The sequence below is a fragment of the Calidris pugnax genome, unplaced genomic scaffold (genome assembly GCF_001431845.1).
Source record: "Calidris pugnax isolate Ruff unplaced genomic scaffold, ASM143184v1 scaffold95, whole genome shotgun sequence".
Lineage (NCBI taxonomy): Eukaryota > Metazoa > Chordata > Aves > Charadriiformes > Scolopacidae > Calidris > Calidris pugnax.
In genome coordinates, this window is record NW_015090885.1 from 9753572 (window position 1) to 9776579 (window position 23008).

General features: G+C 39.6%; 1 protein-coding gene and 1 long non-coding RNA gene across 4 annotated transcripts; one reads left to right on the forward strand and one right to left on the reverse strand.

The window, feature by feature from the left end:
- Positions 1 to 630: 630 nt before the first annotated feature.
- Positions 631 to 14831, forward strand: BTLA (B and T lymphocyte associated). Of its 2 annotated transcripts, XM_014947393.1 has the most exons (6): positions 631 to 906; positions 9865 to 10173; positions 11254 to 11289; positions 11971 to 12108; positions 13025 to 13071; positions 14186 to 14831. In XM_014947393.1, the coding sequence occupies exons 1-6, from the start codon at positions 819 to 821 to the stop codon at positions 14525 to 14527; spliced, it is 960 nt and encodes a 319-aa protein (XP_014802879.1). In that variant the 5' UTR covers positions 631 to 818; the 3' UTR covers positions 14528 to 14831. The 2 variants fall into 2 exon arrangements, with proteins under 2 accessions (XP_014802879.1, XP_014802880.1); XM_014947394.1 differs by lacking the exon at positions 11971 to 12108.
- Positions 9538 to 21167, reverse strand: LOC106891102. Of its 2 annotated transcripts, XR_001412630.1 has the most exons (6): positions 20749 to 21167; positions 19930 to 20044; positions 19714 to 19845; positions 16105 to 16239; positions 9700 to 10327; positions 9538 to 9664 (listed from the first exon to the last, which is right to left on the reverse strand). It is a non-coding gene; the product is annotated as an uncharacterized LOC106891102 (long non-coding RNA). The 2 variants fall into 2 exon arrangements; XR_001412631.1 differs by lacking the exon at positions 19930 to 20044.
- Between the last annotated feature and the right edge of the window lie 1841 nt (positions 21168 to 23008).

A 23008-nucleotide genomic window follows, 5' to 3' on the forward strand; every position in this document is an offset into this window, starting at 1 on the left:
TTTTCTATTTGTGGTTGTATTTGCATTACAAGGAGAAGTGATAATTGCCATGTATGAGGCTCCTTTTCAACCTTAGTTTGGTTTTAATGTTATGAAGAAACTCTGCATTGACAGAATTTTTTGGGAAGATTCAGCATTTTAGAAATATTTTGGGGAAAAAGATGTTGAGGACATGCTGAAAAAAGAACCCACAAAATCAAATTGTTGGCCTTATGAGGATGCTAAGACTAAATAGTAGAAGCAATCATCTCTTACAGTGCAGATCATTGTGGATTAACCTACTGCAAAGTGAGACTATTCAGATGTGTTTCTGACATCTACCAGCTTGTGAAGAGTGAATATTTTGGGCTTCTTAATTTGTTGATGTTGGATTGGAGTAATACACAAGGACCAAACAAGTTTAAAATACTGTTGTGCATCCCTTCCCTCTGCTATATCACTGCTTGTAAAACCAAAACCTCAATTGTAGGAGCACCTTTCAAAAAAATAAAACCTGCAGCTATGTTTGTTACCCTGTAAGGGGAGCCAGAGAAGAGTGTAATATGTTTTGCCTTGAACTACAGAGAAGTTCTGAGATGATGTGAGATGATCAAGCAGTTCATGTTTCAACCACACAAAGAGAGACAACTGTGCAATCAGCGAGATTTTTTGCAGAATCGTTGCTTCCCCACCTCTTTTTGCACTGTCTTGAGAGAACAAGAAGAAAAGGCTGTCAGCTCAGGCACGTTACCCGGGGTAAACCCAACAGGATGCAGGAGGCCATCTGAACTGCACTTTTTAAACCTGCGGGAACCTCTCCTCTCTACCATGCCCAGAGAATGAAGGCTCCTCTAGTCATGATGATGCAAAGGATATTACCCTACATCCTTCTAGTAATGCTGGCTCAGAGCAACTATCAAGTTTACGGTAAGATGCAGTCTTATAATTTAACCTGTCTGTAGTTATTAAACATTGAGGGGAGAGAACAGAAACCAAAGCAGTGCTTCGTGTACCTTGGGTATAATCTTTGTCTTATTTTATTACCATATCAGAGCCTTCTAATTTGATTAAAGACAATGATGATGACAATAATTGAGAAGTATTAGGTAACGGTCTACTCCAGAACTCTAGCACTTGGGGATCAAATTCATATTCCTTCATGGTCAGAGGCTCTGGTTTCAAGGGGTTTGGCAGCATTCAAGCCTCTGCTTGAAATCCAGGAATCCTACTAGCATTTAAGCTGGATCCAGCAAATTGTCCTTACCAGTAAGCGTACCTTCAATTAGTTGTCTTAAATCCATCTGATTTTCATCCTGCTTTCAAATTTTAACCTCCACAGTTTTTAACTAGAGAGGTTCTCTTAATTTGGACTGATGTGAGCACTAAACTGTGTGTAGTACACTCCTAATATTTTTACTAGAGATTATTTTGTTTCATGTGCTTCCCTTGTAATATCATATAGGAGAAATAAATTTTGAAAGAAAGGCTACAGAAAGAATAATAGCTACTGTAATGGATGCACTCAGCTGCTGTTGATACATTTTCGATATTTCAACTGATAAATTGACCAAAATAACATTTATGTAATTTTAGCAGTGCCTTGTAACAAGCAAATTGAATTGGCTTTGTGATACCTAGTTGACATGCGTGACTAACTCTGCAAATCTACAGCATCTTTCCACGCTTCTTGTTTTTATGAATAAAGCACATTATTAATACTAATCAAAGCAGTTAAACAAGCATTCAGAACATCTGCCTGGGAAGGGAGACCCACATATTTAGCTTAAAAGACTTGAATCACCAGGTCCGTTAGATGCAGCTGTGTCTTAATCAGCATGTGATCTGAGCTCAGGGAGGTTACTGGACTGCTTTACATTTGATTTTCAAATGAATAAACTAACATACTTCTGAAAGGGAGGTATCTAGAGCTTATAACCTCCTTCATACTCTAAATAGAAGCATCTTCTTTTCTTGTAAGAGTTAACTACTGTTTCTATTCACTTCATTAAGTCTTACTGCGTTATTTAGTCCCTCACACAATCACCTCTCTGCATCACCCTGTACAGTTCATTAATATGCAGATGAACCGGCCATACTCATCTGCCAGGTTCCTAGATTCTGCTTTTAAAAGAGAATGTAATTTCTGGTATGCTGCTTATAGCATGTATCTTGTTTACACAGAATTTATTTGCTAGGTTTTATTTTTTGATCTACCTCAGAGCTCCTCGGGGTCCTTTGAGAACAGTACCATTTCCGTCTACACACCAATATTACTACAAGTATCAGATTCATGCTTATTGGAGCACTCCAGAAAGAAAAGTTTTCCAAGTCAGTCTCTACAGAACCATGATGTAAATGGTTTTTTTTTAATGTATTTACATTTTTTCCCCTCAGTTTTCCAAGCTTGTTTGCTTTTTATTTCGAAGTAAGCTGAAAATCAAAGCAAACTTTATCTAAGCCTTGTATGTTGCAAATCTGTCCTAAGCTTCTGTACGCCTAACAAAGTTGACCACTCAGATTTCATATACAAAGTCAATAATCAGCAAATCTTCTCTAAATTCCAGAAAGAGAAGCCAATTTATTTCTGATAAGTCACAACCAGAAGGACCTTCTCCCCTCTCACCCCAGTAATTTTAGTCCTGTTATATCCTGTTTCTTTTGTAACACCAGAAAAGAGGTTGTTCCCACCCAGTAGCACAACGAGTGGTTGTTGCTGTCTGGGCAGCATACACAAAATAAAGCAGTTCATACCAAAGAGAATAAAACCCAACAAACCTCCCCTCGCTCTGAAACCTCAGCCTGTCACTAAGCAAATGCACACTGATGGTGGACCCAGTTCTGTGCTCTAATAGCACCTTATTCTTAGACCTTCTTGTGTGATCACCTGCACATGCTAACGTTCAGTTCAACGGAAACATTCCATCTTCAAGTTTCAGTCGTCAAAATATAAAGACATATTTTCTGTACCTACGCATCTTTCATCAAAGAATAGTTAAAAAATGATGCAACTCTTCATCAACTACCTCAGTAAGCAGGTCAGTTTTAGAAATACTACCGCTGCCAGAAATAAAACAAACAGAAAACCAACAAGAAACCCAGAAAATCCTTCATCGTATGCCAAGTCCATAGAAAAAATACATGACTGTATCTTTAAGATTATAAGGGAAAAATTGAATTAAGAGGACTAACATGAAATTTCTATTACCAAAATGACATTCCTTGAAAAATTCAAGTTGTGATATAAATAATAAAATTGCTAAAATAAAATTTTACATCATTCCTTAAAAAGCCTTCTCTGAAGCTGGGAGAAGTCTGAGCAAGGCCCATTCACGTATCCCTTAATATGTCTTCTGAAGTACTTCTCTTTCTAAATACACCTTACCTAAATTCCAGAAAGGACATATTTTCCATGAGTTCTCCTCAAAGTCCATTCCCTTTTTGTTGTTAAAATTAACAGAGTCACGAGGATCTCAGTGTTAAGTGTGAAATCCCAACAAATCAATGCACTTTCTGGTATAGATTTTGTGCTATGGCCCCAATCTTCCCAGAGCATTGGACTCAAGATAAAACCATTATTAGTCCTTCATTGTGTTCACAGACAGACCCAATGTAGGATTCAAAACTAACTGTAGACATTTATTTCCATGAATAATTGACTTTTTGTACCTCAGCCATTGTCTGCCTCAAGGTATGATTTTTTTTTTTTTTTAAAGGGAGAACAGAGGGAAAAACAAAGTAAAGAGAAATCCTTTTGAAAACAAATGCCTCAGAAGTTTCAACTAATAAGTTCTAGTTTACTGGAGTTGTTCTGAGTTCTTAGATGACCAGGTGTGAATGACACCATTAATAATTCAAAGATTAGAAGGCTCAAATTTTAGCTATTATTTTTCTACTAATGGGCTGAATTAGGTAAATGGAAAGCCATTTCCACTTAACCTCTTTTACTTGCAAAACAGTTATATCATGACTATGTTTTCTATAACATAAGAAAAAAGAATTAAATTTGTTTGTTTTGTTTTTTTATAAAAGAAAGTATTGTCATATGTATTTCCCAGTTGTACGAATTATGGATTACATACTTTCATTTGAAATCCCTATCTTGGCAGTACACCACACAGATCTTCCTTACCTGTGCAAATTAATTCTTGTTGTCTTCAATTCAATGTCTCTACCACTGACTTCTCATAAGCCACAGGAGGCAGGAAATAAAGAGAAGTTAAAGTACGCTGTCACAAGAAGAGTAACCAAGCCATGTTAGCGCTCATTCCTTGATTGAAGTTTATTTCATGTATGTCTTTCTAATGACCAATGAACAGAAAAGGTTCTCTCTCATTATCAGGTGTGTCGATTTTTTTTCCCCCTCTTAAAAAAAAAAAAAAGATATTCCTAAATCTCTAGGATATTATGGTTTATATTGTTACTTAATCCTAAATCTTCATTGACACCTATTCCTGTGAAATGGCTTTTACAGGAAATCTGTGAAAGATATTTTAAAACTTTGCCTTAAATATTTTATTCTATATAAAAAAGTTCCCCGATAAATTCGTTTTTAAAAGGATTTTCTCCACAGCTTTTTATCCGCTTGAAGTTTCTTGCCAAGTGAGGTGTGGTTTGGGAGAGAGGAAAGGTTAATTAGAGATTTTAAGGCATGTTTATTATGAATTCACGCATTTAATTACTAGAGGAAAAAAAAAAAAAAAGGTGGGTTATAGGAAAAGGTTTTTTCTAGACAACACTTTTAGTTATGGAAGTTCAAAATAATTCATACTAAGAATTTCCCAAAGCCTGAGAAAAGTGTGTAGCTTTTATTCACTCATCTATTCTGATGACACTGTTCTAGAAGGTCCATAAACTGATGGCTAATAACATTTATTAATACTAATACCAAGGACTAAGTTTCTTCGCAAAAAGTTGAAAACCCAAAGCCTAAGTCATTCAGCCATCAGTCATTAACAAGTCACAGAAATATACAAAAGCAATTGTATGTTATTTTGCATGCTCCAAGCATTGTCTCATAACAATTAAAAAAAAAAAAAAAAAATTAAACATGGCCTAAAGTCTAATTGCTTTAAGTTTCTGAAAGGAACACCCTTTTGGAAGCTCTGAGGACAGTTTACAGGTTCTCATACACACTGAAAGACAACCAGTAGCTTGTATTGCTCCTGGTTAGAAAGCTCAAAAGATTGCTCTATATGACTGACACAGAAAAAAAAAAAAAAAAAAAAAAAATCACAGAATAAAATAGTGGTATTTACCTCACACCCACACACTTCTTCCAAGGGATCCATAAATGTTAACTTAGAGAATTAAATCAATTTTCAGTAAACTAAATTTCTCTTACTAAGTCTATAGCTGCACTGGAAAAAAAAAATATTAAAAAAAGCCACTATAAACTAAAGGAAACAGAAGACTAAATGAAAGCAAATGCTCTCCACCCCCGCTTACTTTAAGGGAAAATAGGAAGAGGATTTGTACACTACGGTTAATTGACAGCAGGTTGCCAAGTACTTTCACCTGCATCAGCAGCCAGAAATGACGGCTAAGAGCCAACAGCTGCACGTAGATCGGTGTCATGCAAGCTTCGAGCTAAAAGTGCCTCTGAGGGTCAGTGTGGGAGGAGAGTTCTACTGCTTGGAAATCATGGGTAGATAATGATGCTAATGCGCTGGGTGGAAAATGCAGTACAAGTTTTCCCATGTGCGGTTCCCAAAGCTCAGTGGCATATTCCATAGGTAGCCTTCTGGAGGAAGTAAAGGTGTTGGAGTCAGGTCCACTCAATGGCAGGGAATTTTGCCCTGGAAATATGATTTAACCAGATCTGATTATTTTGGAATTATTCTGGCGAGTGAATGACCACCACCAAAAGTGAATGATCGCCACTGGAAGATGAAGGAGCAAAACTGTGTCACGTGTTGGCATAAGCACTTGGGGGAAAAAAAGCTGAAACTCTATTCCAGCTCACCTGAGAGACATACCAACAAGTTTTATTTGAACTCTCTTAAAAATATAATATGTGAACAATAGTAATGCAGATAATATCAATTCCAGTGGAACTGTTTTTTAAAAAACAAGTTGTACTAGAGTAAATCCTGTGTTAGCAGTGGAGTAACTCCTTATGATTTGATTGTTAGCAGTGTGGGGGGGTTGTATGGAGGTAAGTTTCTGGCTGTGGTATCAGAGCAAGCATATAACACCTGAACTGCTTATACCTTTCACCTATTGAGCAAGGGCTACACAAAAACTGCTCTCAAAGTATATCCAGACCTCAGTAAGGCTTCTGCTTGGGAAATGTCTATGTTCCCACTGAGGATGTGGCTGGAGCATATTTCAAAACTTTCTGTGGACCCATTATCACCCCAGTTCCCTCTCTCTTGGAGGTTCTGCCACTGAGTGTTTCTCTAGGTTACACTGACCAGTGCAAGACAATAATTTCTTTAGAGCGGAATTTAACATTGATAAGACATTTTCCTTGCCAACTACCTACACAACTGATGTTCATCTGAATGCATGAGGAGTAGTAACCCTGTCACAGGTGAGTGCTGTTGGATGTACGAAGTTTGCTCAATGCTGATCAGGTGATTCTTCCAAAAGTGACGGTGAGCAGTGACATATACTTTGTTGTAAAAGCACCAGATGATTCAAAATCAAGGAAAATGTGACATCCCTGCACTGGAAATGAATAAGAATGAAATAGGGACAACAATTCCTGCCTTTTTCCCTGGTTAATAATGATGCTGAATGAGAGACCATCACTGAAATCTGATTTAAAACTAGGAAAGAAATTGCACTTTTTGGACCTTCCAGAAAAGTCTTGAGTTTTGTTTTGGGTTTTTGGGGCTGTTTTTGTTACTTTAGGTTATTTTTCTAAAAGGCAATTTTGAAAAAGATAAAACTATATGATAAAATAATTAGATGAAGGACATCAGAAAATATTTGTTCTGCAGAGATCTGCATATCCTTCTGGAAGTACCTGCTACATAGGATTATATCAGAAAGAAGACTGCCATTGGGGCAAAATCTGAGCATTATAGATACTTCCTGCAGCATTATCTTCATTTGGCAATCGTTGCTCAAATAATTGAAACCGCTATGTTCTAATTTGAACTTCTAGTTTCCATTTTCTTCTACTGATAACCATGTGCTGCTACTGTGGTATGACCAAAGTAGATATGACCTACTTGTCTGAAACCAAATCATGCTTTTTTTTTAATCAGAGATGGGAAAGTCTAAGTGAAAGATAAGTGATCTCACTTCGTAACTAAAATATGTCTTTCAGAATTATCCCGTTCAGGGGAGCAGAAAAGGGACTAGATGACCGGGCAGGGCATTTTGACCTAAGACCTAAATTCTACCTAGTGAACATGGCCAGGCTCTACACATTAGAGCTGTTGCTTTTGCCGTATATTTGCCATGTCGCATACACTGCAATAAATATGTATATATTATGTATATATTTAATACAATAAATACTACACTTTATTATCTTATTCACACTAAATATCATATTATATTAAATATATTGCTATTACCACCACATCCATATGGATTGTCTGGGGGAGAACATCTCTTCCTGTACACCATATATTTACTTATAATCAGGAGGTACCATTGAGACAGTGCTGAGGCAGAAAGCTGATCACGGGAGTATCTTGCGTATCAGTGGAAATCACATAAGAAATGCCATTCTGCCTAGGACCAGTGCTCTGCCTCTGGCAGCAGCAAGAAGAAAGGCTGCTCAGGGAGACCACATGAGCACTGCCACTTTCTGTGATCCGTTGCCCTCCTGGCTCCCCAGCAATGGAACAATTGTACTGGGGACATGAGCATGTACATCTTTCCCAAGTCCTTCCAGTATCCATTTATGGCCCTGATGTCCATGAGCTTGTCCACATGACTAAATACACTGACAGGTTAGAAGGTAAATTCAGTTGTGTTATCCTAACAGATGTCAGTGTAGGATAGTCCTCAGGGCTGCCAGTGATTCAAATTCCAAGCTTCCACAAAAACTAGCTCTAGTATTACTGTTTTCAGACTATGCAATCAAGGTTCTTTGCTTCACTTTTGCCCTTTACTACTCTCCATACTTAACAGAAACATGAAAAACCAAATTATTTCATTCTTCTTTTATGTTTTTACATATTTTTATGATGTCCTTTCCTCTCATTGTTTTTCTTTTAGTGAAACAACCCCAAGAATTTCAAGCTTTCCTATATGGCCTTCTCATCATGTTTGTACTGTTTGCTGGCTGCCTTTTTTCCCTCCACTTGCCCCTTCTGCAAGGACCAATTTTAAAGTCTTTGTCTATGCTCCTTACCTGTGTGCTTTTGGCACTCTACTTGCCCCACATCAATCCTTATTTAAAGGCATCCTGGCTAATGGAAAGTCAGTATAAAAGATTGATTTCAGTTTTGGACCTCTCAAGGCAAAACTTCCCAGGATGCCAAGTTCTGTGAGCTGATATGTTTCTCTATGGCACATGGCAGAGATACACCAGAGACCACAATTTCTTGCAGTAGCTGAAAATAACAGCCTTACAGTAAATAAACTCTACCTCAATTTCAAGCAAGATAAGGCACATCTGATAGGGCAAAATGAGAACAATATTAAAGATTTAGGTTTAGAGGTGGATGAGTACTACCTAATTTTTAGAAACCTGTTCCCAAAGTTACCTTAAAGAGAATAAACCGAAAAATCAACAGTAGTGAAATATTATCTCTGCTATAATGCAGACAATGAACATATTTTAACTCAAAACTCAGAGTATAAATGCTCTACATTTTATTTATGGTGTGGAGTAGTCTGAGATTTGTTGAGAAAAGTCTTGCAAATTAGAGGTAATAAATGAAAACTATTAACCTGGCCATTCCAAACTCTTGTATATACTATCCAGGTATTCACAAGGATTGCCATAGCCTGTGCATAAGAAATCCTGGCTGGCGGTAGAGATGAGGTGTTTGGTGTCGCAGTTATGTGCACTGGCTGCCCCGGGGACCAGAGGCTCCATCCCTTGAAACAGCACTGGCTGCTGACAGACAGACCCCTCTGCTCCTGACCCTGCTCTTTCCTCCCTACACAACTTGCCTTCAACATACATCTCCATTTTTTTCTACTCCCCTGTATCAGCCAGAAGATACAGATATGTTTAAGATTTCTTTCTCAGGACTTGCAAGCAATCACTCTCTTCAGTGCACAAGCACTATGCCATAAGATAGGGTAGGGAACTAGAGAGCACATGGGTGTCACGTAGTTTTTTGCTACTTTGACTTAGCCAGGAAAATAAAACACTACAAGAAACATGAATCTTTAATAAAAGGTCAGGACATTCAATACCAAGGCCCAGAGTTAAAGTGACATACCATAGCTTGAACACTGACTTTAACAAAACATAACAAATATTTAAAAATAGAGATAAAATATATTTGCATTAAATACAATTATTTTCAATATTACAATTATAAAAAACTCTACCAAAGGAAAACCTTTACTTCTGTGTTAACAAGAACCGTGAAGTAAAAAATCTGAAGTAAATCTAAAAGTAACAAAAAATGTCTGTTAAAAGGACAAGACAGGAAAATGTGTAATGTATATTTTAAGTATTTTCTTTCTAAACTATTAAATTTCTAACTTGACTGAGATATAGAAAAAAGGGGAAAAATCATATCAGAGGGAGAAAGTAAATTTTAACCTAAAAACCAATAGCATCAGAAAGTAAATTTTAACCTAAAAACCAATAGTCTTGATGTTGTCTGCTGTCGCTGTCTCATATAGAGATCAGATCTGCTGCAAGTAGACATGGGAAGTTGTAAGTAGTGAGAGAGAAAAGAAACTGTGATTAGTGTTATGGGAAGTAACTGTGATTTTTGTTATGGTTTCCTTCTCTTCCAGGATTAAATGCCACGGATTGTCCAGGTAATATTCAAGTTCATAGACAGTCCTGGTACAAAGTTAATGTTGGGAACTCTTTGATTGTGCGCTGTCCAGTTCATTACTACAAGAGAAAGCCAGTCATGCAGTGGTGCAAGATGGAAGAGGCTACATGTGTGCAGCTGAAGGAGGGCAAAACAAAATGGAAGATCAACGTGTTTACTCTGGAGGTTATCTCAGTTCATCAGAAAGACAATGGATGTTATCGTTATCAAACAGTAGGGGACAACTTACTCAGTGTGAGCCATGGAATAGAGGCCACTGTTGAAGGTGAGGCCTCTATATTATGAAAGAGCCCTTTTAAACAGGAGGATACCATGTACACAAAAGCTCATGAATGCCGGATGATGGCTTCTCCCAACATGTTCGACTGGTAGCATAATTGTGCTGGTACCGACCACCACCTTCATGCTTCTTCCTGCCTCTTGGTAGGAAAGAACAAAATAAATAAATAATGAGAGGACCTGGAAGAGAAAAGCAAAGCTGCCAACACCAAACAGTCATTAGTGTACTATTTGATAAAAAAACCCGACACTAACTGGAACAAAAAAAGGTTGCTGGTTACGTGTATAACCATGTGGTTATACCTCACACGGACTAGACAGGATGCAAATGGTCATGTAGTAGCAGTCAATGAGGTCACACAACAGCAAAGAGGACAAAGCAATTCAAGCGTCTTGTTGAGAATGATGTCTCTTGCAACAAGCAGAGAGAAAGTACAATTTTGTACCCCAAGAAGTTCAAGAGCAGGAAGATTACAGTAGCTTTAAATGATCTTAAGGGCAAGTGAGGCCTTCGAATTAGCTTAGGCAGTTGGCATGCTGAAGTCTAGATTATGACGAGCCACATCTGCCCTCCTCAGCCTTGCTCTGCAACTAGAAAGTGACCATAGTGTCCTACTGACCCCAGGCAGCTCAGTTGTAAGATTGTTCTGTTGCCATTTCCTCTCCTGGTAAGTTAATGAACTTTAAAACCTCGCTTATTGCCACACGAAATGCTGCAACAGAAGGAGCAACATCCAAATTTATGGCTGTAATGTACTAGCAGACATGGTATATGCCCAGCTCATGATGCAAGTTTCCTTTGAAATATGTTCTGCTGATCTACATATTTGAATGCCAAAGAGGTCTGAAAGATAGAATTACTCTGTTGGCAGTGGGAGACCGACACGTCATTCCCCCTCCCCCCAAAACATACTACCCTTTGCTTGTTGCATTTTGTTCCCTCTTGCATCAGCAGATTGAAGGGGAGCCTTGTCAAGGCCGTGTCAGTATGCAGGATAGAGAACACAACTGCAGTACAAAATGTCAGGGTGCTGTTTCATTTCCCTGTTTTGCTTTTCTCTTTCAGAAAAGTCTGCAAATGCTACCACAGTTTCACCAGGAAGTAAGTTCTGATTCTTATTTCCTCTTTAAGAGAAAGGAACTAATCTGTATTGCTATGAATTTATGGTTAGAGTGTTTTGTGCAGTCAAGACAAATTTAAACTCACTGCTAAACTACAGTTGCTTTCTCCCCACGTGAACAAGATACAGTCTCTCAAGGGTCACAGTTTTCAAGGCTGGGACTGCCCAGCATTCAGCATAAAAGGGACAAAGCCAATCAAGTTACCCCCTGGTGGTGTACTCTACACTTCTGATATGCTCTTTAATAGCCCAGTGATATATGGCTTATACCTACAAAGCGTTAGGAATCATGCTATACCATCACTTCAACACAGCCTAAAGTACGGTTTTTACTTACAGTTGATTATTGTTCACAATTACAATTGCAGAAATATATTAGGAAGCTCAAAGCAGCGCTCCAATTCCAACCCTTTCTTTACCTCTGCCAGCCTTCTGCCATGCATCATTCACCAATTACACTTTCACGCACACTTTTCCTTCCAGTATCTTCATACTTTGTAGAATGCCCATGGGGATAAGGTTATCTCATGATACACTGTGCCAAAGTTTCAGAATGCTCAAGTACAATAGGAAACCAGTAGCATTAGAAAGACCTAACACTAAAAAAAAAAAAAAGCCAGTTAAATATTTCTCTGTGCTGATACATGTTAATGCAATTTTAGATACCACTAGCATCCCAGAAGGGTCCCAAGAATCTGGAAACTACAAGATATTGCACATTATTTATGCTTCAGCGTTTGTGGGTCTATGTTGTCCGTTCATCATCGTATGCATGTTTTGGTGTCTAAGGAGGCACCATGGTAAGTAGTTTTAGCATCTAACCTTGCCCTCGTATGCGTCTGGTTCCACTGCTTTTCACAGCTTCACAAATGTTGCATTCAAAGCTCTGTGAAAACCCCCTAATACTTACCACAACTGATTGCTGATGTATCCTTGTCAAACGCATCAGTTAGGATAATGAATCTTTAAGAGTTTACTTTGCCCCATGTATTGTGCCCTTCCAGGCATAGAGGGATGGAAGTAAAGTAAGAACAAATAAAAACTTCAGACTTTATAATAGTTAAAAATTTTCCTCCTGTTTTGCAAATAATCAATTTGTAAATAAACAGGAGTTTTAGCCATTCAAATGCAGTCAAGCTCTATCCAGTTACATTTTATATTCCTAGTTTTCCCTCTAAATTTTCAAATCATTACATTATTAATCTCTCTTCCTTTACAGGAACTCTTACACAGCTGCCATGTCCTAAATCAAGAATGGAAACTTCTTCAATATCTTAATTTCAATGATCTCACATCTACCTATTATAGTCCCATGGATTTCATTTTATTTTTCGATTTTAGGAAAATTAAATTTTTTCATCTCCCAATAAAATTTAACACGTTTGCTCATAGGATGGCTTTAGGATTTTCCGTGTCTTTTTCTCCCCAGCCATTTCACTGAACACAGAGAAAACTGGCCACAAGTACACTAGGAATTTTTCTGCTCCTATTCAGAGGAGCTCTGTGGAACACAGAAACTCATTCTGTAAATATATCTTTCTGTGTAGGTTAGCTTTTGTCAGAATAGCTATTCCCAAATCTAGTTTGGAAATAGACTTTTATTCTTTGAGGTCCACTCAACAAGGCAAGGACTCCTGTAGTAATTAATACTTCTTCCATAAGCAAATCACCTTCTTAATGCTGATTTATTGAAACTTTTTTTTTTCTTTTACCCAGCAAATCCAAAGAAAACTCAATTAACCCAACAGAGACAAGAGAGTCTGGTATGTATAAATTTTTCCATCACCAAAACCTGACCACATTCTACATAACCATGTACTGAGAACAAATCTGTGTAGTAGAAAACACATGCCACAATTATGTGGCATAATATCAGAGGCAGGTTTAGTGACCCTCTTGGTGCCTGGACAGCATGGCTTGCCTGGTGTGAGATATCACCATGGCTGAGATGAGGGAAGGAACTAAGGGTCTTAGCCACAAAGATACTTCAGGCATCTAAATTCCTGTTAAAAGTTATTAATTTGTCAGTAGTATTCCGGTAAGGGTTTAGGCACCTGAAGCGTGTCTTTTGTTCTGGTTCAAACCATCTGCATAAGACAAAAAATGACCTACAGAGCAAGGAAAATGATTGAAAAGAAAGACTAATATGTGGTTAGCGTGAATTCACACAGGTTTTGCAATCAGTTCCAGAGAATTCAGAGGGGCAGAAGGCCAAATGCAAAAGATGATACTGGAGTTGACAGCTATCAGTCACAGAGGTAGTGGTGTTGGGGATCAAAGGGCACCAAACAGGTTGCAGAGCTCCCAAAGGGCGAGCTGGAGGAAAGAAAATGAAGAGCAGTTTATTCTAAGTGGCAAAAAAAATGGATGTCAAAAGAGGACTTCATTAGATAGAGATGAATTTATAGAGGAATTTGCAGATTTTGGAGAAGGGAAAAGATTTATTTGGAAAATAATAAGAAAGGATAAGAAGCAAGAGATCATGAAATGGGACAATGAAGGAAAGGTAGTCTGGAGTTCAGAGTTAAAAATAAGAACAGTTTCATAAAATGGCAAAGGAAAGCCTTAAATGAGTGGCATAGAAGAGTTCTCACAAAATAATAAATCAGTTTTGCCTTAAGTTGGCATCTTACAAGAAAAGACATGAGGGTTTGGGAAGGGACATGGAGAAAGGCAGGAGATACAAGAATGATTCCAAACTTTATTTTGAAGATCAATATAAAATCCGGTGACCAGATGAATCCAATTCACCTGTGGTCAAAAGCCATTTTAAGGGGATAAAGCAACTTGAACAAAATTTTGCATGCCTCTTACTTAGCAGGAGCACAGGTAACAACCAGATTTGCACAGAGCTGTATCCTGTTCTCTTTTCTGCAGGTCAGAAATCCAGCGGCAGCTCCGTCCCACACTGCTGGGACAACTCAAGCTTCAGAAGAAAGCTCCTCGCTTTACTATTGCTCCATGGCTAGCCCACTGCAGGCCCTGAACAGCAACAGAATTTGTGACAATGATATCCCTCCTTGGAACCCTCAGAGGACAGCACCTAATGAACCTTACAATGATCCTGTTATTCCTTTCAGCCCAGTTGTACTTGAAAGCCCAGATGTCCTCACATATGCTACACTAAATCATTCTGCTTCTGCAGAAAGATGCCAGAGAAGGGTTCTAACTGTAGAAAATGAATTTACAGAATATGCCTCCATTAATGTAAATAAATAAATGTGGCAAGGAGTCAGGTTAATTTCTCACAAATGGGAGAATTTTCTAACATCCTTCTAAGGATTCAGTTTTTCATTCCGGTTTACTCTATCTCCTTTCAAAGTTCTTTGAACACCATGAATGTGTAAAGCTATTATTAACCAAAATCAAGTGAATACTTGTGTGTTTGTGTTTGGGGTTTTTTGGTGGAAGACAGGGAAGGAGGATACAGTTGTTTTCCTTTTTCAAAGAATTCTCACACACAATGTGTGAGAAAATAGTGCATATTGCTTTTGTCCATGATGAATCAGTGGAAATAACAAATGAACAGCAGTGACTGACTCCAGTCAAAATAAAAAGTAGTTGTTCACAAATAACAGTGCATAATGTGTCATGCTAAGCTTTCCTCCCAATACTGGCACAAAAAACTGATTATGCTTCATGCTCAGCTTTACAGGAAAGAAGATAAAAAGGAGGTAAAGATCAAGATGCCATTTGAAGTTTGAAAAGAATGCTTACACCCTTCTTCTGCACCACTTATTCAGCTCTAGCTTGGATACCTTACATCTCTTTTGCAAAATAATGTTCTTCAAAATTACTCTTAGTGATATTTGCGCCAGAGGTTTACAGCAGCAAGCAGATAGTCTGTAACTTGGTTAAAAGATTGCACCACAGTTGAAAAGGAAGGATGTAACTAGGTCTTAGGCTGCATGTAACACACCACATGATTTGCACTCAAGTTAATAGAAGAAAGTGAGGCTCTTCTATCTTCATATTGCATCATGGTATCACTCCAGCTAACGCCAAAGCTGTTAAGCACATACGCATTCACCCTGCTATTTTGGTAAGATAGGTGGTTTATTATGGTCATGGTACACTTGTGCTCTGCTTCCCCCCACCTTTGAGCTCAGTCACAATATCTGTGTGCCTAAAAATCCATGGTAATTGTTGCTTCACTAAGTCATTAGCTAAGGCCATCACACATGTTGATATTTGGTGGTTTGTTTTTTTTTTTTCAATATAGAAATCATCAATCCAGTAAATCACTGATAATCCTCATTAAAAAAAGTAATAGAAAACTGTCTTCTAGAAAAATTCAGTTTGCTCTTTTTGTTTTAGTGGACCAATCCTTGTACGGTTAAAGACTAATTATTTTAGGTGAAGGACTGGGAAACTTGGAGCAAGTTAGGCATGGATAGGCCCAGAAATAGACCCTTAATTGCATTTATTGCTCAGCTGATAAAGATACAATTATTTTCATAGACTACAAGTAGCTTTCAGAATAAGTAAAAAATGTTTCTCTGAAATAGATTCTACCTCAATGGTTTTAAACTGAAAAACAAGGACAGGCATTCAATGGAGAGCCTAAATGGATTTGAACAAAAGGCACGAAACTTCTCTAATTGCTTTCCATGGATACAGGCCTTGTAGCCAGAAGGGAAAGAATCAAAAGGCCATCCTTCTAGAGAAAAGTACATGAGAAACAATATGGTTCTTGAAGATGTTTTGCAATATTCTGCCCACACCATAGTACATAGAGGGAAGAGCCCAAAGACCCTCGGGAAGGAGAGGAGGGGTGCTAGGGACAGGCAGATTACCTGTTTGGGTTTCCAACAAGCCCTGTGTTGCATTCCTGTGGGCACATAACAGCTTTCCCTCTGTTACCTCCATGAGCTGAAAACACCATCAGGCCCATGCAGAGCAGCCCCAGAATGATGACTGGCAACTGGGACCTAGAACGAGACCAAACACACGTGGAAGAAGTATTGCACCATCAAGAGATGCAAAGGCTAGTGAAATCTTAACGTGGTTTGTTTCACCCATACGGCAAGGCTGAACCTTGGCTTAATGAGATCCTCAGAGAGCCAAGTTTGATTTGGAAGATCAGATTTTTGTAGATAAACAGGAAGTACCTCACCACCTTACCATCAAACATGCTAGCGTAGAAAAGTGAAGCACGGGAGCCTGCAGTAGGTTATTTTTTTTTTTTTTTAGCTAACAGATTGAAAGACTATGCCTTTCGAAGCAGGGAAACAAAAGGTGCCGAAACCATCTGCCTTTTAAGGTGTAGATAATCCAGTCAGATAAAGTACAGCATCACTCAGTTTTCACAGTCTTTTGAAAGACAAGAAAAAAGTTGTTATTTCCACTGTCAACTGTCCATAAAACTGGCCTATGAACAGAAGGACTGCACTATGTCATTTAAGGTGCTACATACCCATCTCAATCATCTAGTGCACCTCTTAATGATGTTTGAGACATCATACCCAATGACGGTTGTGTTAAGGCTTGGTGGTTGGCCTCCAGATTTTGCAGAGTATCATCCTACCAGAGAGGCAGGACACAAGTGGGAGCAGAGCAGTCTCACAAGTCACCCTGTGAGCTCAGTGTGTGACTGAAAGGAGCCAGTACTGGGTTAAACCATGCAGTGAAACCACACAATCACAACAGTGCACTAATGGAAACAGATAGGCTTGGGACCCATTCTGTGGGAGATGTACAGTACCTGTGCAGCCTCCCTGAGACTTGTCTGAGGGTCATTTATATTACATATTTTTCTACTTCTTTTCTTTGCTATTTTTGCACCAAATATGCTGTACAGGTAGAGTCACACAGGAAGCTCAAAGAACAGAAACAAAGCTGCACAGCTCTCGGTTACACCCACAAACCCGCATAGAAGGAAAACAGTGAAGTCTGTGGAGCTGAAGGTCTGTTAATGCCAGCAAAGCACATTATTGCTCGTCATTGTAATCTCTTTGTGCAAGGGAGGGACATGTAACTGGTCACTCCCTCCTGAGCAACCCACACAGCACACAAGCCTCTTACAAGATTAGATAGGATGATTGGGCTCTAAGACAGTAAAACACATCAACCGTCCTAGTTTTACTTTATCCAGGTATTCCTCCCCAAAATTTTGCTTCCTTATAAAGACATTAAAAAAATTAGAATAGCATGAGGCTTATTCATTTGCCAGCTCTTGGGCCCCAAATGTCTATCAGACAGGGGACTGCTTCTGGCAAGCCACAAATTTTTATATTGCTAGATCAAGCAACAACTTGCTGAGCCTTGCTTCTCCACATACCTGTTTTGCAATAGTTCCCCCCACATCCCCACAATAGCCTGAGACTTATTTTAGCTCATAAGGTTCATAGACAGTGAGAAGAGGGCAGAAGGGAGTGCTAAGGCTGAAAATATGAGAGAAGGGGAGCTCGCACCTCCAAGAAAAAGACATCGTCTTAGATTGCTAAGTTTCCTGCTGCTTTCCCCCTAAAAGAGTGGCCAGGGCAGTAAATTGTAGGAGTGCCCCCAAAACACAAAGAAATAGGGTGTACAGACAATGTTTGTTCCTCAGTTTGCCTCCTAGGTCCTTCTGTACCCACATTACCTGCACTGTGAAGGCAGTGGACTCAGGAAGAGAAAGGGGCAGCACAGACAGGTGAAACACAGGATAGTTCAGGACTCAGCAGCCAAGCTTCACACCAAAGCCTTGCTTCCTGCAGCCCAGCATTCCCTGTGCTGCCAGCTCAGATCTTTCCAAACTCCACACGAGTGATACCATTCCCTGGGTCTCCCTACATTCCATGTCCTCACTGAGGGACAGAGGACGCAAGGCTGGAACTGAGCCCTGGGACCAGACTACAGCACCAGCGTGGGTGCACAGGCAGGTTGAGGGAAGAGGCAAATATCCATTGGGCTGTTTTCTGTCCTGCTTCTTGCACAAGGTTCCTCATCCTGCAATCTCCATGGCTCCACGTCCCTACGCCATTTCATACCAACAAATGTCATCCCAGACAAACAGGAACAGTTGTACAGATGGTGGCCAGGGAAGAGAGAGGAGCAGATTTCAGGGGGAGACAGAGAGCAGGAGAAGGAGACCTGAATGAGCGTCCAGAAAAGGATCCCCAAGAAAGACCACCAGAGCCTAAAGGACAGCAGTTAGCTATGAAGCTTGAGATTAAAATGACCCCGTGTCCCTCAATGCATAAAAAAGTGAAGAAATCTCATTTTTCTGTGAGTTTTAAGTGGCGACTACTATTTTCCATTAAAAAAGCCTACACTGGGCTAGGCCTGTTCATGTGCAATTCCTGCTCACCAAATGAAAAAGAAAATGCCTACAAACCACATAAGCCCACATTTCCACCCATACAGGTCAGTGGCACATGTCAGACCCGTGAATCAACTGCACTCGTACTCAGTTTCACACAGGTGATCTTACCATGCCCTCTGCATTCCCAGCTACCACAGTTACATATTTAGCTTGAACTCAAACTTCAAACTCCTGTTCTCCTTTCTGCCTTCTCATACATAGACAGGCACCTCCAGGGACCCAGGAGATGGAACACTACTGCCATGGTTACTGGAATATAGCTAAAGCAACAGGGGATAATCAGTATTGGAAACACTGTTAACAGACTCAGCTTCTTACTATTATGAATCTTGGCCTGTAAAACAGAAAAGTTAATGTTATAATGGATTTGTGTAATTAATTATGCATCTTGTATAACTCATTTTAATCAGGAGATATGCCTTATCAACTGAAGCTTGGGGTAAGGAATGTGCTGGGCTTGAGATGTAACCAGACTTAACTAAGAACATGGGAGTGATCATTTTGCACAATTGAAGGCTAAAAATTTTCTGGCTTTAAGCTAGTGATATGACAGCTGAGTTCTCATCTGTGGCATTTATTCTCAGGTAAACCAGCTTGAATTCTTTTATCAGAAGAGATTTTTGAGATGGGCTAGTGCATATGCATTACTTTCTGGTTATCACGCCTGCATGTGGCATCACAGACTCCACTCAACAGCAGTGCTGCGGGGTTTGCTGCAGCGCAGCCACCTCTGCTGCTGAAACACAAACCTGTCATCCGGCAGAGAATCATACACACTCAGTTTCCACTGCGGCCTTGGAAAAGGGAAAGGCATTCAGAGGCAGGTAGCTTCAACAAGCACACTACTGGTGTACCAAAAGGAACTTTGGTTAGAAACCAACAGTAACTAATGGACAATCTCTCCAGCCCATCCTGGCAAGACACACGCATCGGGACTCAACACTTCCTAAAATCAAGCTGCCTTGGCTAATAAGGATCTCTTAGACTTATTAATAACCACCTGTCTATGTCTTTCCATCTGACATTGTGGCTAATAATATTTTCTGTGGGTACAACTTGCCCCACAGTTAGGGTAGTATCTAGAAGAAGGCACACTTACTGCATACACAGCATTGCTGCACGTAGCCAGATGCACCGACACAAGTCTACTGACTGAGACCTGGAACTGAGATCACGTGTCTTCAGGACTCAGCACTGTTCACTTTGTGGTCACAAAAAGCCAGCTTTTCACCTAGAACAAAGGGATCCAGCATCATCAAAATCTATGGAGCTACTTCACCTCAGACAAGCTGGTGCGTAGGTGTTTAGGTCTTACCTTCAGTTCTTCAAAGAATTGAAGGTAATCCATAAAGCCCCTATTCACAGATTTCTGGCTCCATTTGCAGAGTCTACATTTATTTTCTCATGTGCAATCTATTTTAAAACAATGCCTGTTTCAGTAAAAGAGATGGGATTATTGACTTATAGTGTGCACTAAGAAACTTGCCTTCTTTGTAGCATTTCTGGATTATGGGAAGGATGATGAAGCAAGGGTGGCTTCTGCTAAATTTCTTTCTTCCTTTTTTGAGTAGTTAATACTCAAAATTCTACTACCTAAACTTTACATGGAGGATTTAGCCTCATTTTGCTGCATTTCCACAAATTCTGCAGAGGCCCAGAACCTTTGGGAAATGCCATTTCAATTGCATTTAATAATAATAATAACAACAACAACAACAAAAACATAATATAGAATTAAATAACTTGCAGCTCCCTTTGTCTATGCCTTAGTCATTGACCATTGTGGTTTTCTGGAAGAAGTGGTAGCTTCAGTGGACCCTCCATTTTCTCAAGATAGTAATATTTAAAATGTTAACTACAGTAGCAACCTCTGTCACAATAGGAAACCAAGACACAAAACCTCACTTTATGTAATTTGTGGTCATAGTATCACTACCAGCTCTCCAACTGGGGACCTCACAGATGCACATGATGGTTGACTACCTCACTCAGAAGCTGAAAACCTCTCTGATCTATCAGCTTCCTCTTCTCTACAGGAAACTACTCTGGGAACTGAGTTCATTAAAAGTGATCTCACATAATAAGGAAGTGATGGGAAGTAATAAGCATGGTTTGATTTTGGACACTGACTCACCATGATGAAACAAAGGTTGAGCAGAAAAGGCTTTCAATATCCATGCAAGGCTCTAATCTTCCAGTATGGTTTCTTTTCTTTCTTGAAGGGGCTCCATAGCTTTAAGTCTACAAAAGAGAAATGAAAGACAAATCAGAGACAAGTCAGAAGTGTTAAAGAACTCTGGCTGACTTCAAATTAGAGGAGTGGGTGCCAGGAAACAAACTCAGAGTGTAAGTGAACAAAACAAGAACAAAAACTCTCCCTGGGATTCCGGAGCATCTCATGTTTCTTTGCAACAGTTCTCCTCGAAGGGTGTAGCTCTTGTTGAAGTGCAGATTTCCACTGTGATGTGCAAGTTGACAAATGCTCAGAGAGAGATTTTAACTGGGTCAAGTGTATGCGCAAGACTTCACTTCCTCATCTTCTGAAGATGTGCAGCACCTCTCTGTTGGCAAGAGGATGTCTGGTATCAGAATTAGCACTGCATCATCTGTCACCAGCACAGAAGGCCCTGGGAACTTTTTTCCCTAGCAAAAAAGAGAAGAAATGTAAGCCATCACTGAAGTAGTCTTTGTAACACGTTTCTCAACATGTTTGGCAAAAATGCACCCGTTTCACATCTAGGAAATGTGAGTGCTAGCTGCTTAGAAGTCAGACAATTTCTGGCTATCACGTCCAATAATGAAATGAAACTGCCTTCCTGAAAGCCATATGCACATGTTTTTGACTAAATATGATGCATCTGCTTTTGGTAAAGTGACCTGTGGCTATGCTTAAGATCACGGAAGATCTCACTTGGATGGGGCACTCTGGCCACCCCTTTGTCCAGCCTGACCCTACTTTAACTGCACCGAACTTTCAAGGTACACTAGGGTTGCTTAGGGCTGGGTGCTTTTCAACACTCCACCTTTCCCATCTGTACAATATATGAAATGACTTTACAATTACAGAGCAAAAGGCAAGAGAAAGAAGGCTGGGAAGGACAACATGATCCAGGACAAGATCACAATACTGAAGCCATCCCAAACTCGTTTCTAAAGATCTTTAGTGATGGTCTTGGTTACTCAAGACCATCTATTCCCACATCTTATAGTCATTACTAATAGAGGCTTTTCCTAAAGTTTAGGAAAACTTAAAGCCATTACTTCTTATTCTATTTGAAGCAGACACAGAGAACATGTACTCTTATCCTCTTTACAGTTTTACATTTATGTATTTGACGATATCACAGCTCACAATATACTACATGACCCCAAGTCTTTCAGCCCTTTCTCAGACTAACAGTCTTGCTGCTGTTCTCTCTGCTCTCTCAAATTGGTTGACATCTTTCTTGAAGCACAATGCCTAAAAATAGGACTTGCTACCTTCTAAGATCCCATTTCTCTGAATCAGCAAATACAGTTCTCAAATAATTCCTTAGCTGTTTTACGCGGGAGATCAATCAAGCAGTGCCCTGTGCTAGGTAAAAGATTGTGAATTCGTAGATCTGGAAACACCATTCTTGTTCCAGGAAACAGACAGGTACTGTGTAAAAACAATTTAAGGGTATAATGCCAAGGGACACATGGATTGTGAAAACTCTTTCTACAGCTAAAAATGAATTTGCAAATTATATGCATTTATTTTGCAAGGAGTTGTGACAATCCTGAGCCTGGACACACCTGCCAACACCTACTGCAAAAACTGTGGAAAGAGGAGCTAGGAGCGTAACTTCTTCCTTCCTTCCCCTGCAGAGATGACATAATATCCTTTTACCTTAGAAACTACAGAAATACATACTGGTTAGGCCAAATATATAACTGACCTGTTTCGGTGGTGAGTTTGCACGCAAATAGCTCAGCTTGTTGTTCTGTGGTTGGGGACCACAAAAATTCCCTGCAAACCCCATCCCGACCAAAGGTGACTGAGTTATGTGCTTTGACACACACAGGATGGGGCCTGAAGACAGACCAGAAAGAGAAGTTAGCTTAGATCTTTTGAAAACTTTGCTAAAATCTGTAAAAGCTATCTATCTGGCAAGCATGCTTCTAGATATGCAAGGTGAGAACTTGCATAATTGGAGAGGGTCATGCATACTGGGGAGGCTGCACTGCCTGGCTGGACACTGCAGCAGCCACAGCCACCACTGCCACCTGGTAGGTGAGAGGGAGATGACTCTTGTCCCCTTGATCCAAAATGACCACTGTCAGCATAAAGAACAATTCTCTGCAAAAAAAGGGTAAGAAGCATAACATCTAACCCACCAAGACTACCTGCTGCTGGGACCACAGCCAAGAAG

Bases quoted from the DNA above. Each gene is read 5' to 3' on its own strand.
- BTLA (XM_014947393.1), top strand. From the start codon at position 819: ATGAAGGCTCCTCTAGTCATGATGATGCAAAGGATATTACCCTACATC. The intron at 907-9,864 runs GTAAGATGCAGT...CTTCTCTTCCAG, and splicing joins GAGCAACTATCAAGTTTACG to GATTAAATGCCACGGATTGT. The intron at 11,290-11,970 runs GTAAGTTCTGAT...ATGCAATTTTAG, and splicing joins TACCACAGTTTCACCAGGAA to ATACCACTAGCATCCCAGAA.